General features: G+C 41.8%; 1 protein-coding gene across 3 annotated transcripts in view; it reads left to right on the plus strand.

The window, feature by feature from the left end:
* The window catches only part of Camkmt (calmodulin-lysine N-methyltransferase), a 392,778-nt gene that overhangs the window by 317,876 nt on the left and 56,993 nt on the right, over positions 1 to 17,909 (plus strand). Inside the window, exons 4-6 of one of the 3 annotated variants that reach the window (XM_041631282.1) lie at positions 12,547 to 12,607; positions 14,400 to 14,454; positions 15,514 to 15,602. In XM_041631282.1, coding sequence (XP_041487216.1) covers positions 12,547 to 12,607; positions 14,400 to 14,454; positions 15,514 to 15,602 — 205 coding nt within the window. The remainder of the gene's footprint in view (positions 1 to 12,546; positions 12,608 to 14,399; positions 14,455 to 15,513; positions 15,603 to 17,909) is intronic. The other 2 variants (XM_041631281.1, XM_041631283.1) reach the window with 2 other exon arrangements.

A 17,909-nucleotide genomic window follows, 5' to 3' on the forward strand; every position in this document is an offset into this window, starting at 1 on the left:
CAGAAATGGATTATCCAAGCCGGGCGGTGGTGGCGCACGCCTTTAATCCCAGCACTTGGGAGGCAGAGGCAGGCGGATCTCTGTGAGTTCGAAACCAGCCTGGTCTACAAGAGCTAGTTCCAGGACAAGCTCCAAAACCACAGAGAAACCCTGTCTCGAAAAACTAAAAAAAAAAAAAAAAAAAAAAAAAAAAAAAAAAAAAAAAAAAGAAAGAAATGGATTATCCAGAATTGGAGTACTCAGGATTATCATCTAAAATGTAAGTCAGATCCAACACTCTGTTGCTTAGACCATTGTATGGATTTTAAGGTTGCTTTAGAATGTTGGCATTGACATTGGAGCCTCTGTAATCTGGCCCCTAACTACCCACCCCTCCAGCCTCATCCTATCCCACTTTCTGCCTTTCTCTCCTTGACAGAGCCCTACTTCTGGAATATCAAGACCTCCCCCTCTTCAAAGCTTCCTTTCATGATACTCTCCTTTGAAGGACCTTTCTGTCCATCCTTGTTCCCCTCTTCTTCCTCCTTTGTTTTGCTCCGTGTCCTCTGGAATCTCAGCTTCCATGGTTAATTGCATGGAGAAGCATCCTTTTTGGGGGGAGCTCTTTCCTACCAACCTCTTCTCAACTCAGCTGGGTCCCCTGTGACATCTCTGCTTTTTCTGCACAGCATGTGTCACAGCTATAACTGGCACATTGGGGTTCTTTCTCTGACCAGTAGGAGGCCTCGGTACCATCCTGTCTCTTCCCCCACTGATCCCCAAGATCGGAAATACAGTGCTTAGCTAATAAATATTTTGCAGGCATTTTGTAGTCCTCTTCTTGATTGCTATTGTAGGCTGACCTATCAATGACAGAAGAAAAATGTGAGTGTTATTAAAGGAAAAGAAGAAACAGTAAAAACACTGAAAATGGCCTATGAAGCGTAACTTTAGGATGTGTTCAACCATCAGCTCAATGATGGGTGTTTGACTCTAGGTTAACCACAGCAGTTGGCATTTAAAACACTTCTAAACTAGCTTCTTCCCTATCAGTAACAACAAAAGTAGCTGCGTACTTTAAATCCATCTTATTGTCAACCTTCCCTATCATTGTTACTACCCAGACATCTGTGCATGTGTACCTGAGTGCGTGCATGCCTGTGTGTGTACGTACCTCTCTCTCTCTCTCTCTCTCTCTCTCTCTCTCTCTCTCTCTCTCTCTGTGTGTGTGTGTGTGTGTGTGTGTGTGTGTGTGTGGTGTTATCTGTAGGCTGTCTGCAGTCTGTCAAGTTCACTGGTCCAATTCTGATAGACACATCTATAGGGAGCCAAGCCTTTAAGAGAAGGAAAGTGAGGTGGGATGAACCCAAATGACCATAGACATCTAAGCACAGTATGGGGTTCTGAGACTTCCTCTCCAGACAGTGTCCTTGCAGCTAGGCAGCAGTGACTCCTGCTTGTAATCCCAGTGGGGGATGCTGAAGCCAGAGGGTTGCTTTGGATCTGAGGTCAGCCTGGACTACGTAGTGACTTCCACATGGGCTTGGGCTACAGAGTGAGACTCTGGTCTCAAATAAATGAATGAATATTTTTAAAATGTTACTCTTTTTTAGCCATTGCTTTTAGAACCCCAGCAGGTAAAGGAGATAAAGGAGGCCTCTTCTGTAAAGGAGACTCATTTGGCTTAAGCTGAGACTACGAGAAATACGATACTTCTTGTTCCTGAGTAACATCGATGGTACTGGTTCTCAGCCTTCCTAACACGGCGACATTTAATTCAGTTCCTCATGTTGTGGTGACCCCCAACCTTAAAATTATTTCATTGCTACTTCATAACTATAATTTTGCTACTAATATGAATAATGTATCATGATGTAAATATCTAATATGCAGGATATTTGATATGCTACTCTCGAAGGGGTCATGACCCACGGGTTGAGAACTGATGATTTAAGGAACTGTCTTCTCCTGTGAGATGGGTTTTGGAGAAGACACATGTCTTTCTAGAATAAACTGTTAATTAGAACATTGTGATGCATTTTTTTAGATCAATAATTTAGCTACTTAAATATCGCTGTGGGTACTGCTCTCCCTTGGGAGCAGATGTCAGGAGTATAGCAGAAATGTCAATCATCGATTCAGAAATCCCTGCAATATCAATGAAATGCTAAAATCGTGGGACGTTATCATTTTGCTGTGCTTGGCTTGAGTGTGCTCTAAAGTGCTTCACCGCTGCTCATTGCTCTTCCGAAATGCCCATCACGCATCTGTGCTAAAGTCTATACGGAGGGGAGACGAGCAGCTGCTGTGTCTCGGACTGTAGCCCAGTCCTACAGCTATATGCAAAGGAGGGGCTTTAGCAGTTCAGCTATGCATTTATTTATTCGAATGAATTCCTCTGAGAGGCTGAGAGATGGCATGGCAGTTGAGAGCGCTCCCTCCTCTTCCAGAGGACCCGAGTTCCATTCTCAGCACCCAAGCGAGGCAGCTCACACCCGCTTGCCACTTCAGGTCCTGAGGATCACTCCCCTCATCTGTGCCATGAGGACAGCCGCACACACATTAGGTATGACTGCACACAGACACATGCCCATATATATGAACAAAAAGTGAAAATAAGTCTTCAAAAAAATCTTGAAAAAAAAACCACTTAAGAACACTATAACGTTCTATTTTTAGGCACAAATTCACAAGGCAGTGGAATTTGGGAGCACATAGAAACAGTGCTGGTTTGAAACTGGAAGGTAAATGGTTGAGAAGTCATTAAGTTAAGAAATGGGAAAAAGTTTTGATATCTGTCACATTTCCTCAGGTATCTGGTAATTCGTTTCTAATTAAATGTAATGTAGGAATAGAAAATGTCGATTGAAGGTGAGGGAAGCCGAGTGTGGGGGTGAGCTGGTGGGGGAAGGGCTCAGCATTCGATCTGTATAAATTCTCTTCATCTCTCCATCCTCTTTTTGGTAAATGCCTTGTTAAAAATGCGCGCATCCACTGCAGGTCTCCGCCTCTGTTTCCTTCAGTTGCTGGATGAAGTTTCTATGGTGTGATTTAAGATATTTATCAATCTGGCTACCAGACAAGGCCAGTTCGGGCACCCTTCTCCTCTATTGCTTAGGGTCTTAGCTTGGGGTCACTCTTGTGGATTCCTGGGAATTTCTCTAGAGCCAGGTTTCTTGCTAATCCCATAATGGCTCCCTCAATCAACACACCTCTGTCCTTCCTCCATCTTGACTATCCAGTTCTCTCAAGTTCTCTTCCCCCCTCTCCTTCTCCCCTCTTCTTCCCCTTCTGCCCTTCCTTCTCCCCCCACCCCCATACTCCCAATTTTGTCAGATGATCTTGTCTCTTTCTCTTTCTAAGTAGATCTATATATGTTTTTCTTAGGGTTCACCTTGTTACTTTGCTTCTCTAGGGTCATGAACTGTAGGCTAGTTATTTGCTTTACAACTAGTATCCACTTATGAATGAGTACATACCACGTTCATCTTTCTGGGTCTGTGTTACATCACTCAGGATGTTTTTTTTTTTCTAGTTCCATCCATTTTCATGCAAATTGAGCTCCAAAGTAGTTCAGTTGAAGAGTGGAAAGAGTGAGAATATGAGCAAAGAGGTCAAGACCATGATGGGGACACCTGCTGAAACAGTTTACCTGAGCTAATGTGAGCTCACCAACTCCAGCCAGATAGGGAAGGAACCAGCATAGGACCAAACTAGACCCTCTGAATGTGGGTGTCACTTGGATGGCTAGGGCAGACTGTGGGGCCACTGGCAGTGGCACCAGGATTTACCCTACTGCTTGTACAGACTTTTTGGGAACTATTCTCTTTGGAGGGATACCTTGCTCAACCTAGATATAGTAGGGAGGGCCTTGGCTCTTCCCCAAAGCAATGTGCCTTACCCTCTCTAAAAGAGTGGATGTGGGGGGGCATTGAGGGGTGGGAGCTGGAGGGAGTGGGAGGAGGAGAGGGAGTGTGAGCGGGGATTGGTATGTAAAATGAAAAAGGATAGTTTGTTTTCTTTCTTTAAAAAAAATTTTTAAAAAGGAAAAAATGCAAACATCCAGCATGTGGTCCTTTGTAAATGGCTTCCTTAGTGTGCTTTTGAGTTCGTATATCTTGTAGCATGTGACGGCGCACACCCATTAGTAATGCTGCCATAAATGCTTTACATGTGTATTTTCATTTTTTTCTTAGAAGTGCAATGTTGGCCGGGCATGATGGCACACACGTTTAATCCCAGCACTTGGGAGGCAGAGGCAGGAGGATCTCTGTGAGTTTGAAGCCAGCCTGGTCTACAAAGCGAATTCCAGGACAACCAGGGTTGTTACACAGAGAAACCCTGTCTCAACACCCCCCGCCCACTCTCCCAAAAAGAAGTAGAATTCTGGGATCATACAGTCATCTAAATTTAACTGCTTAATGTTTTGATCAACTGCAAAAACAGTTTTGCAAAATCATACCATTTTATATTCCTGCCATAACCTCACCCACACTATTATTGTCTGACATTTTCATGATAGCCACCCTAGTGGGGTTGAAATGTCTTCTCTTAGTCTTGATTTATAATGATGCTTTAAAAATTTTTAACATTGTTTACTATAAAATAACAGGAATTTGCCTTGATTGTTGCTTGCCTACCAGAAATAGATAAGAACCTAATTGCTGGCAGGTGGTGGTGGCACACACTTGGGAGAATTTGAGGCCAGCCTGGTCTACAAGAACTAGTTCCAGGACAGTTAGGGCTGTTACACAGAAAAACCGTGTCTCAAAAACAAAACAAACAAGAACAACAAAAAAGACCCTAATTGTTAAATACGTCTTCCACACGCCTTGATTGCAGGATATACAGAAATCAAGCTAGAAGCAGGATGGACTCCAGGTCCTGCTAACTAGCTCTCATAGTGCCAGCTGGTGTTGTACAGGCTGGAGTGGGGGGGATCTCAGTGTCATTGGTATCATCAACATCTTACTCAGCTGTGGATTTTGCAGCTCCAACAGAGCAACAGGTGCCCGCTGGAGCAACACAAGCGAATTGGTGACAAGAGGGAGATCTGAGGCCTACTGCTCAGGAGGGAATCCACATTCTATACTACAGCCTGGTCAAAAGCTCATGGCTGTGGAGGTCATAGATCCTACTGGGGAAGCTATGACTATTGTTTCACTAGAAGAACACAATGTGCTCCTCAAAGTATCTTCTAAGTGAATATGCTCATACCTTAGATTAGTGCAGTCATTGCCTTTGGTCAGAAAAGCTCCTTCCTAAAGTGGGCAATGGTAATTGCATGACTCGTTTGTAGCCAAAGTGATGGCCACTCTGGATGCTCAACCATGAGTAGGACTTTTGTATCTCTCCCTCTAAGGACCACTGCAGGGCACTGCAGAAGCTGGGGCAGGAAGAGTATAAGGGATGGAGGAAGGTGTGGTGAGGTGTGTTCTCTTCAGGACTTGATATTACACCCTTGGTCTACAGCAGGTGTGATTAGTGGCAGGACATCCATGCAAGGCTGGACCTGTGGGCATCCCTCCATATGGAGAAGAGGGACCAAAGAGGCCTGCAAGAACCTATAGGAAGGTAATAGCAGTAGTGGGGAGGTGTTTACCCTGACCCCTGAGTATCTCTGGGGACTTAATGGTGCTGAGGGAGGGAGGAGAGTTTTCTTCAGTGCTGTAACCACTGGTGGGGAGCCCATATTCCTAGGAACAATCCCTCACCTAAGATCCTCTGTTGGAACTCACTGAGTCACCAAGTGCTGAAACCAAATGAGAGTAGAAAAGGGATTAGAAAGGAATAAAGGGTTGTTAGGAAAAATAAACTTGTATGTATGTATGAAAATGCTCTAATGAAACCCATTATGTATATAATCAACAAATTAAGCTATTTGTGATTTAAAATAGATTGTTAAAGCCTTGACTTGGTAAGGCTTTGAAGAAACAAGTATTCTTTAAAAGTTGTTTATTTCCAATCCCCTTCACTTTTACATATGATTCAGAACTTAGGTCATGAGAACCAGTCTGGAACTTACATTTTTTTTTTTTGTTAAATTATAAACTGGTTGGCCTATTAGCTCAGGCTTTCTTATTAACTAACTCTTACATTTTACGTTAACCCATAATTCTTGTCTGTGTTATTCATGTAGCTTGGTACCTTTTATCAGTGAGGCATTCTCATCTTGCTTCCTCTGTGTCTGGGCGATGACTGCAGACTGACTCTTCTTCCCAGAATTCTCCTGTTCTGGTTGCCCCACCTATACTTCCTGCCTGACTACTGGGCAATCAGCATTTTATTAAACCAGTACAAGTGACAAATGGATACAAGACCATTGTCCCACAGCACTTCTCCCCTCTTTTTTTTTTTTCAAAACAAGAGCTTTGAATTGAATCTCCTTTGTTTAGCTTTTCTTCTGACCATTATCCATAACAACTTGTAACCAACACTCTAAACAAAGACAAAGATCGAAAATCCATTTTTTGGGAATGTGGGCATAGTTTTTCAGGCTACTTCCTGCTTATTGGGGGCCCTGATAATCTTATGGGTACCTAAAGAAAATTTAGGATTATGGTCAAGTCCTGACTGGAATATTCTGTGAGGCTTGATAAACTTAGCCAGCAATTTTGAAGCTGTTCTGGATGTAGAACTCAGAGGATACTCCAACAGAGGTCCTCTGAAATGTTGGATCTTCAGGGGGTCTTCCTTGATCAAATATGATTTTTTTTAACCCAGAGTGAATCAACAACCTCTCATTTTCTGTGGTAACAAAAGCAAAACCTCTTCTCCAAAGTAACATATCTTTTGACTTAAATTTTGAAGTCAAGACATTTTCAAAATATATGTTTGATTAATACAGCAGAATTTATAATCAAGTGTCTTTTAGCAGCTGTTGCTCCTTCCTCAGCTGTCAAACAATTCAAAGACAACATAATAGCATATAGTATCCAGATTTTCTGTGTATTTTCCATCTTTATGTGGCTTTATTTTAAATTCTATTTATTTTATTTTTATTTTTAATTTCTGTGGGGTTTTTTTTTGAGACAGGATTTCTCTGTGTATCTTTGGCTGTCCTAGACTCACTCTGTTTTTTTTTTTTTTTAATGACAGCCATGTTTTTGTTTATTTAATTTAGGCATGTGTATATGTGTGTTCTTTTTTTAAAAATTTATTATATATACCGTGTTCTCTCTGCATGCCAGAAGAGGGGACCAGTTCGAATTACAGATGGTTTTAAGCCACCATATAGTTGCTGGGAATTGAACTCAGGACCTCTGGAAGAGCAGCCAGTGCTCTTAACCTCTGAGCCGTCTCTCCAGCCCCCTTAACTCTGTTCTTTTTGTGCCTAGAATTCCTTCCCAAACTCTCTCAGGTTTTAAGTGGGTTTAGTTGTCCATGTTGGCGCCATTTGTTGATAGAAATTTCTGTCCTGCCCAGTCCCACAGCCATTCAGTCCCAAAGAAACACACAGAGGCCTACATTAATTATAAACTGGTTGGCCTATTAGTGCAGGCTTTCTTATTAACTGTTTAATCAGAATATGGATCATACTCAAGTTTTTAAGGATTTGCTTATTTTTATTTTCCATGTATGAGTATTTTATCTACATGTATGTATGTGGAGTATACGTGCCTGGTATTCTTGGAAGCCAGAAGATGTTGCATACACTGGAACTGGAGTTAGTGATGATTTGTAAGCCATTATGTGGGTTCTAAGAATTGAACCCCAATACTCTGCAAGAGCAGCAAGTGCTCTTGACTACTGAGCCATCTCTCCAGAACCTGTACCTGGTTTTTGACCAGATATCCGATATCTAAGTATGGGGAAAAATATGTTAGGAGAAGGCATATCCTTCTCTTGATATTTATACTATTACAAACTTTGAACCCTACTTAGCTATCTAATAAGAGGAAATGGGTTAATTGAATGCTGATGTACACGAGAGGCTGTTGGTACAAATAACACAACTGGAGTGTGAGCTCAGTGTTATGGACTCCTCCTATGCCTTATTGAATGGGGGTAAAATCAAGTTACTGAATCCCTGAATGAGAAGATCCCAACTGGGTGAGATACTTTTATGATTAGAAAGGTTTTTGGAATGATGTCTAAAACATTAACAGAGATTGTTGCTAATGGTAGAAATTTAGCCTTTTGATCTTTGTATTTAACTTGGTTTAAAAAAAAATCACTCTGTAATTTCTTGAAAAAAAATATAAATGAGTTGAAAAGGCTATGCATTTTAGAAGTTACGTTCATTCTTCATTGGGGCTTAAGTTTTAGTTAAATACCTTTCTCCTATCATTACTTTAAAAAATACTCTCACAGCCATGTACTCAGAGTGATTACACCCACTTAGTGAGAACACTGTCTTGACTCTGCCTTCAGAGAATTTTATTATGTACTTTAGGCTTTTTGTTTTTGTTTTGTTTTGTTTTTTCCAGACAGGATTTCTCTGTAGCTGTAACATGAGGGCCTGCTTGTTTGGGTTTTCTGTCCTGCCCGGTTCCCACAGCTGGCAAGTCCCGAAGAAAATCACACAGAGGTCTCCATAAGATTATAAACTGATTGGCCCCTTAGCTCAGGCTTCTTGCTAACTCTTATAAGTTATATTAACCCATTATTCTTATCTATGTTAGCCACATGGCTCGGTACCTTTCTCAGCAGGGTAGATCACATCCTGCTTCTTTGGTCATCTGGGCAGGAGTGGCAGAGGGAGCTTCCCAGAATACTCCTGTTCTCTTTGCTCCACCTCTACTTCCTGTCTGATTTTCCTGCCTATACTTTTTGCCTGGCCAATCAGCATTTATTTAGAACATGATTTACAGAATACAGACAATTCTCCTGCACCATGTAGCTTTGGAGTCTGTCCTGGAACTAGCTCTTGTAGACCAGGCTGGCCTTGAACTCACAAAGATTCTTCTGCCTCTGCCTAACAAGTGCTGGGATTAAAGTCATGTACCACCACCACCTGGCTGTACTTTGTTTTTTTATGAAGGTCTTTTTGTGGGGAGGTGTACAAGGTCTCATGACTTTGGGATCTAGACAAAGTAGTGGTAAAAATGGTTCTCCATCTTTGCCAACTCTTAGGATAATTGCTGTGTCCACACACATTCTGTCTTCTATCTACTGTTCTGTGTCCACACACATTCTGTCTTCTATCTACTGTTCTGTGTCCACACACATTCTGTCTTCTATCTACTGTTCTGTGTCCACACACATTCTCTCTTCTATCTACTGTTCTGTGTCCACACACAATCTCTCTTCTATCTACTGTTCTGTGTCCACACACAATCTCTCTTCTATCTACTGTTCTGTGTCCACACACATTCTGTCTTCTATCTACTGTTCTCTCTGTGTCCACACACATTCTGTCCTCTATCTACTGTTCTGTGTCCACACACAATCTCTCTTCTATCTACTGTTCTGTGTCCACACACAATCTCTCTTCTATCTACTGTTCTGTGTCCACACACATTCTCTCTTCTATCTACTGTTCTGTGTCCACACACATTCTCTCTTCTATCTACTGTTCTGTGTCCACACACATTCTGTCTTCTATCTACTGTTCTCTCTGTGTCCACACACATTCTCTCTTCTATCTACTGTTCTGTGTCCACACACATTCTCTCTTCTATCTACTGTTCTTGGTCCACACACAATCTCTCTTCTATCTACTGTTCTGTGTCCACACACATTCTGTCTTCTATCTACTGTTCTCTCTGTGTCCACACACATTCTCTCTTCTATCTACTGTTCTGTGTCCACACACATTCTCTCTTCTATCTACTGTTCTGTGTCCACACACATTCTCTCTTCTATCTACTGTTCTGTGTGCACACACATTCTGTCTTCTATCTACTGTTCTCTCTGTGTCCACACACATTCTGTCCTCTATCTACTGTTCTGTGTCCACACACAATCTCTCTTCTATCTACTGTTCTGTGTCCACACACAATCTCTCTTCTATCTACTGTTCTGTGTCCACACACAATTCTCTCTTCTATCTACTGTTCTGTGTCCACACACAATCTCTCTTCTATCTACTGTTCTGTGTCCACACACATTCTGTCTTCTATCTACTGTTCTCTCTGTGTCCACACACATTCTCTCTTCTATCTACTGTTCTGTGTCCACACACATTCTCTCTTCTATCTACTGTTCTGTGTGCACACACATTCTGTCTTCTATCTACTGTTCTCTCTGTGTCCACACACATTCTCTCTTCTATCTACTGTTCTCTCTGTGTCCACACACATTCTGTCTTCTATCTACTGTTCTGTGTCCACACACATTCTGTCTTCTATCTACTGTTCTGTGTCCACACACATTCTGTCTTCTATCTACTGTTCTGTGTCCACACACAATCTCTCTTCTATCTACTGTTCTGTGTCCACACACAATCTCTCTTCTATCTACTCTTCTGTGTCCACACACAATCTCTCTTCTATCTACTGTTCTGTGTCCACACACATTCTGTCTTCTATCTACTGTTCTCTCTGTGTCCACACACATTCTCTCTTCTATCTACTGTTCTGTGTCCACACACATTCTGTCTTCTATCTACTGTTCTGTGTCCACACACAATCTCTCTTCTATCTACTGTTCTGTGCCCACACACAATCTCTCTTCTATCTACTGTTCTCTCTGTGTCCACACACATTCTGTCTTCTATCTACTGTTCTGTGTCCACACACAATCTCTCTTCTATCTACTGTTCTGTGTCCACACACAATCTCTCTTCTATCTACTGTTCTGTGTCCACACACAATCTCTCTTCTATCTACTGTTCTCTCTGTGTCCACACACATTCTGTGTTCTATCTACTGTTCTGTGTGCACACACATTCTCCCTTCTATCTACTGGTCTCTCTCCTTGTCCACACACATTCTCTCTTCTATCTACTCTTCCACCCTCCTTTGCCAACAGCGACAACCTGCTTTTCCTTTGTGCTTATTATGAGCTAGGAACTGTTCTAAGCACGCTGCATGTTTCACTCACTTGATCTCAGAGCCATTCTGTGAAGTTGCTGTTGCAATCACATGCTTTCCCGATGAAAAGTCCAAGGCACAGAGATTAGGTAACCTATCCAACCTATCTAGCACTGCAGAGCAGGGACCGGAGCCCAAATGGTCTGATTTCAGGTACCTGTAGTCTTAACTGCTACACTCTCCCACTTGTGTGCCTTCCCTCCAAATGTGTTTCCAAACACCTCTTGCTGCTTTTCTATGTTCTTTCCCATGGTTTCCTCTCTACTGAAAATGCCGGGAGACTGGAGTAGAAAGACCCTGTGGGACTTTCCTGTAAGGTGCCTGCTGGAGCAACCTCTTCTTCCTTGTCATTAACTCATCCATCCACTATCTTTGGTTGCTTTCATTTCTTTACATTCTCTTCTTTGAAATGTTTACATTTCTTATGTTGAGGCTCATCTCTGGAGAAAAATCAATTGTTTTCAATGTCTTTAACTTTGTGCTGAGTGCTGAGATATGGCCGCTCTTTCTCAGGGCCATGGGGCATCTTTAACCTCCCAGGAAGGAAACCCAGTGGGAGGGGCTCCCCCAATTGATGGCTAAGGCTGATTCCTTAGAGGAAGCCATAACTTTTATGAGGCTATAATTTATTCTAATCATATCTAAGGTAATATAAGCTCATTGTAAAAATTTTGGAAATACAAAAAAGTATAGAGAAAATATTAAGAGCCAACATAATCTGACCATCCTATGACAACCACCAGTAACTATGGCTTCCAACATATTTACCTGGGAAGCAATTCATATTCATTCTTGAACTTTGTCTTCTCAATAAATGTATAAGTGATGATCTTTGGAAATGCCTTTCCAGGCAGTTTAGTGTGTAGGATTACTGTTGGATTTAAAGGTATGCCAAAATTGGTGAAATTAATATCTCAATTTTATACTGCAATTTGATGTTTGAATTAAAGAAATGAAGGAATTGTGGATATTTTTAAGGCATTAATATAGAAAGGTGTAGAAAGCTGGGTGGTGGTGGTACAAGGTTTTAATCTTGGCACTTGGGAGGCAGATAGATCTCTGAGTTTGCGGCCAACCTGGTCTACAGAGCAAGTTCTAGGAGAGCCAGGGCTACAAAGAGAAACCCTGTCTCAAATACCCCCCAATATAGAATGACCTCAGCAATTTTAGTTGACCCTTAAAGTGAGTTTTTTTTTCCCATTCTTCCCCCACTACAGGAACTACATATATAGCAAGTCTTTAACTTATGTGTCTTAATTATGCATAAATAAGATTAAGATCCACTTGAACTACCATCCACATTTAACTTCTGATATCTGTAACGTTGGTTGTTCATAGTTTTTCTGTTTTATTGTGACTGAAGTTTAGCAAAGTTTCTGGAGGCCATTTTGCTGTCACCCTGGGGAGAGGTCATAACGTCGGCCGTAACGAAAATAACAGCCAAGGAAAGTCATGATCTGGCGCAAGGCACAGAGCCACCATATTAAGTTTGGTTCGAGTTGCAATGGCCTGTCCTGAGTCTTCATTTTTAAAAGCTAGTCTGGAAGAAAAAGACTGTGTTATCCTAATATCTCCGCTCTTCTGTTTCCAGGCATCTGGCCAGCCGAGGAGGTTTTGGCTTACTACTGCCTCAAGCACAGAAATATATTCAGGTAAGAGCCACACTTAAAAGATATTTGTTTAGCTTATCATGGTTATTGAATCTGTGAATTTAAAAAAAAAAAGGTCCACTCTACAGCCTTCAAGCTGTAAATTATTGAAAGGAAGGAGGAGAAAAGGGAAGTTGCTGTGAACACGTGTTGCTTCTGAGCGGATCTGCTTTGCCGTGGGGTGTGAGCTCTGCACAGCTCTGCACAGCAAGCTTTTTGCTGTGTGTCAAAGGCTTTTGATTTTCACTTGAGGCATTTTATTTCGCTTTGATTTGGGGGAAACAAAGGGAAGGCGCAATCAATCCTTGCTGATTGTGAAGGTCAAAAAGAAAAGGGTCCCCACGATAAACACATTCTTTAACTTCTGCTGGGGAAGTCACCTGTGCTTTTGACAAATGCCTCATGGCTATTCCTTGAAGATGTTCTAGTTTTAAAGGTATTTCTTGTGTCCTCAACAATATGTATAATATAAATTACTATACTAAAGAAATCAATAATCTCAACTGTTAATATGTGTTATGTATCAAATCATGATTTCCTGGGACTTAGGAAAGAGGGGGAAAGATTCTTTACTTAAAAATTCTGGAGCTCTTTGGTACAACCAGAAAGTACAAGTTTTTTTTTTCCATTTTTATTGTCCTTTTATGAGCATCCTATATATGCTTCCCTAATAGTCCATCATGTTTCATAACATACCATTGGTGGTCATGGTGTGTTTTAACCATATGTCCTTACATGCTTGGGTTGATGTCATGTAATTTTTGAAGCTCTTTGGGTCCATACTTACCAAGCAGTCTGTGATTGCTTTGAATAACTAAATACACATTCAAATATTTCCTAATATGAATGTCCTCTTTCCCCACCCCCCCTTTCATTTTGCTCTCGTGGGATAATCAACTTCTCAAACTGGGAGGAAGAAACAGTGTTAAGACCCTAAGCATAGAACAGCTAAAGAGGGTAGCCCTCGATCAGGGCTACATGGCTGCCCTGAAGGCTGGCATTTCCTAATCTCGCTATGCTTAAACTCCAGCCAGCAAGCAGTGGGCCAGGGCGAGAATGTCACACGTTGAGGGCTGATATTTCGGCCCAAAGGGGGAAGGTAGGTGTAGAATGGCGCACCCAGCCTTCCCTCTGAGCCCAGCCGGGACTTCAGGTCCGCTGGCTTAACCCTGTGCCTTCCCTGCCTCGCTTATTTGTTGCAGTTGTGCGGGGTCAGTTGTGATCTAAGGGTTAATTGCTAAATGCTCTTTGTGTAATTGTGCTTTATGGGGGTGGCTCAGCTTCCAAACTGTTTCAGCTTTCTTTAAAGAATTAAAAAAAAAAACAAACAGGATTGCATTTATTTGTATGTTGTGTGTGACTCTAACCTAAGTTCACACACACTCATATATATTCTTCGTTTACTCGTCTAACTGGTTTTGAAGGCATGAATGTGGGTTAACAATGTTATCCTTTCCTGACAATTATCTTTCGCTACTCTAGCTAGTTCAGTTCTAAAAGACAGCACCATTGACAAGGGGAGAAAGGGAACCTTCTCGGATTTTTCAGCTCAGCGGTGGCAACGTTGCAGTGAACACTAATGAAGGGACCCCCACTGGTTTGCCTGCTTTGTGACTTCTCTATTTCATAATTATTTTTAAAACGCAAAACGACATGAGGTAGCCCAGTCGCGTCTCCACAACTCCCCGGTAGTGTCGTCCTTACCGCAGATGGCGATTTGTTCCTGTAACATCTATGTGGCTCTGACCATTTCATCTCATTTGTATGGGTTCTACCGTTTCTTTCTCTCTTTCAGGGACCTTGCTGTGTGTGAGCTCGGGGGTGGCATGACATGCTTGGCTGGGCTCATGGTAGGTCTTTTCTCAATTCCAATCCCATTCAGAGGGAGGAACAAAAGAAAAAATGTTCCAGGGCCTCCAACTGCTGGGTCAGAGAACCGTCAACAGCATCAGCTGCGGTCAAGCTGCCGGGTCTTGAGAGACCTTCTAGATTGACTTACTTTCGGATCATATTGATTTTATGGTTGCCTCGATGAGCAGAGACATTTTACCTCAGTGTAGTCAATATCGGTTGTTGTGACATTCCAGGCCTCGCACAGTCTTTCTTTGCCATAGCGAAAGCATTTTTTTTTTCAGATTATAGTCCCATTTGCTAAGATACAGGAATAGCCTGGCGAATCACAGTTGGAGCGCATGAGATAGCTGCTAATGTTTTGCCTGCGTTATTACACCAACAAACATGATCCAGAGCGCTCCGTAATTAGATTCTTTTGAATTAGATTGGCCATTCAGGAACGTCGTTCCCCATTCTCTGGGTTCTGAGTCATGTATTCGGGAGATATTATGTAGCAGCACAGTGCATTAGACAAGTTTTTATGTCTCTACAAATAAAAGCATATTGTTACCCTGATTGGCATTTGACAAACCTGTCGCTCTTATACAATGTGTCGAGGTTACAGCCCAATGTGCGAGCATGTCAAAGCTCACAAAAAAATTAGCCTCACAAAGCCATCTGCCTGCAATGCAAAGTTATATGAAGGGCATCAGGCAGCCAGACAGCAGCGGGCTGAAAGGCAGAGTGACAGCCTTGTATGATGGCTCTACTAGATAAACAGGAGCCCACAAATGAAAGCCTCTCAGAATGCCATCATCCGCTGTCACAATGCAATTACCCAACAGAATGATAGCAAGATAGAGGCTCCCGCAAATGGAATGATAAAAGTATTGACTGATTTGATTGAATGATTAAAATAATGCAGACATAAAATGAAAAAAGATTGAAGATTGTTACAGAGGAATAGGTGAGGTAGCATGATACTGAAGGCTTGTCACTCCTGTCTTCACTTCCGCATAGACAAGCGTATTTGCTCCTTGTTTGCTCTATTCTTTTTTTTTTTTTTCTCTTTCCAGGTTGCTATTTCTGCAGATGTCAAAGAAGTTCTGTTAACTGATGGGAATGAAAAGGCCATCAGAAGTATCCTTATTCAGATAGAAAGCCGGTTTGTTGTGCTCATTCCCAACCCCCCCCCCCCACCACCACCCCGGGCTGAGTAACAATTGATAGAAAGAAAGACAGCACAGGGCATTAAAAAAGAGCTCCCCATACACATGATCAGTAATTAAGAAAAACTAGAAATATATGGACTCACTGCGGTCGACTGCATGTGTTTCTTTTTTTAGGGCTTACAGACACTTCTCACTGAAGGAGCCGATGTTTTGTGCGCCTCTCGAAGCAATTCAAAATCTTATTTCATAATTTCGAAGCATTCTTGCTCTTTATTTTCAGTAAGGTCTTCCAGCCCAACACAGATTAAAATTGCTATTTACTTTATTTGGTGTTGCCTGGAAATATTCATGTCTAGCTTCCAAGCCTGTAATATTGCACACGCCAGCTGTACTGGACCTATGCTAATTGCTAAGGACTTGCCTGTGTTCCCCCACTGGAAACAGCTATCATTCCTTCATGATCTCCTTTTATTTAGGATTAAAATGCTATCTCTTTTTTTTTCCCCTGCTATGCCATTACAGTTCAAACCCCATTATATTAGATTACGCTTTCCTAATATGTACACAGAGTTCAGGAAATTGAACTGTACTTTAACTAAGGAAGCAAGCACAATTTATGGCTACTCTAGCCGCCTCGCTGATGTGCTCGGCGTCGTTAACAGCCGTTAGAAATTGAGAGGAAAAGTGGTGGAAGATCTGTTTGCTTTGAATTTTTTTTTTTTTTTTTTGACATGTTGAGGAAGACAGGACCCTTATTTGAATTTTCAGGCCCTTCAAAGACTTGAAGTAGCTTTGAATTTTGTGGCATTTTACATAAAGCCTATTTTTGATTTCCTTTCCTCCTTCCTCTGCTCTGTAATTTTTTTTTCGAAAATAAAATTCCCAGCAGCTCCATCAGCTCCTCACATAGAGGAAGGAGGACTGAGAAGCTTGCTCGCTAATATTGTTCTGCAGCTCTGCAGAGCCCCACCCAGCTAATTGCCTGACAGCTCTTTAAAAAAAAAAAATTCAGGAAGGGAAAACAGCCAATCACAGTCTTTGCCTTTCACACCAGGGAAAGAGATCACAAAAGGCGCTTCCTTTTTTTAAACGTAGGGTTCTAATCATGATCTTGAGACTGGCAAGTTTTTCTAAATATTCCTGAAGGTGACTGCTGCTCCAGTCACGCTTCTTTCTTCTGGTTTCTTCTGTGCCCGTATCATTTCTCTGTGCTCCTCCTTGTCAGGGAACACAGAGCGAGGGGAGCTCTCAGGTATACCTGTTCAGCCCACATGGTGTTTTTCTGAGTTTAGAAAGACAGGGATATAAAACAAGAAAGAGATCTTTTGGCTACAGAAACTTTCAGACTGGGCCCAGTACCCTTGGATCTTACCCCCCCCCCCCCCGACTGAAGTCACCAAGTGACTTTATTTAAAGGCACCAGAAATCAATTAGAACTTTTTATCATCAAACTGTGGGGAGCATCCAGAATCCGTATGTAAATTTAATTGTACTAAAATTATGATTGAACTACATACTACAGAGTGTCCAAAGGAGAGAAGCGAGGTTAATGTCATTAATTATTATCGCACCTTTGCTTTAAGCAGTAGAGATGCCATGCCAGCTCTTGAAATCAGAGAGGAAATCTCAGATTCTGCCATTCACTCTGCCGGCCTTTCAAAGAAATGATTGGTACAGCCCCCTCCCAAGAAAATGGATTTTTAACATTTGGTCCTCAGAGGCTCGGCCCCGTGAGTGCTTTATTGTGCTGGGTTTTACAATGGGTTTAATATAGCGGGGTGCCAAAGGGCAGGAGGGAGAACCTTACAATGCAGATGAAGTAGGTCCTTTCAGGATGCAGCCCAAACTGGCCCTGCGTTTTATTTCATCTCTTAGGACCTTCCTGATAGGGTTGGGTTTTTATGATGGCTCGTTCCATGTTTGTGTGCCTTTTTCTGTTGTAAGTAGATCTAATTTATTTTAATTAAGAGAAAAAAGCATGCAAAAGCCTTAAAATTGGCAATGTGGCTTCCTGCTTTTAATACTAATGTTGTTCTTGATTTGCAAACAGCTCACAATAGGCATGCCTTGTAATCTGTTTTGCTGAGTGAGGTTAATATGAGTGAATCCCCTCCCCGTTTGTGTGCCCCCTCTGGAAGAACAGCTCATTCACCAAATCGCATACTGCCCATGCATATAGATCAAACAACTCATTTAGAAATCACTGTTTATGTCTTTCCCTTAAATTTTTAGGAAGCCCAAATTACACAGCAGTTACCCAAAAATTACTTTCTAAAAAGGAAAGGTGGATGCCAATAGCA

The sequence above is a fragment of the Microtus oregoni genome, unplaced genomic scaffold (assembly GCF_018167655.1).
Source record: "Microtus oregoni isolate MIOR12 unplaced genomic scaffold, Mior012 000036F_ref0000092, whole genome shotgun sequence".
NCBI lineage: Eukaryota > Metazoa > Chordata > Mammalia > Rodentia > Cricetidae > Microtus > Microtus oregoni.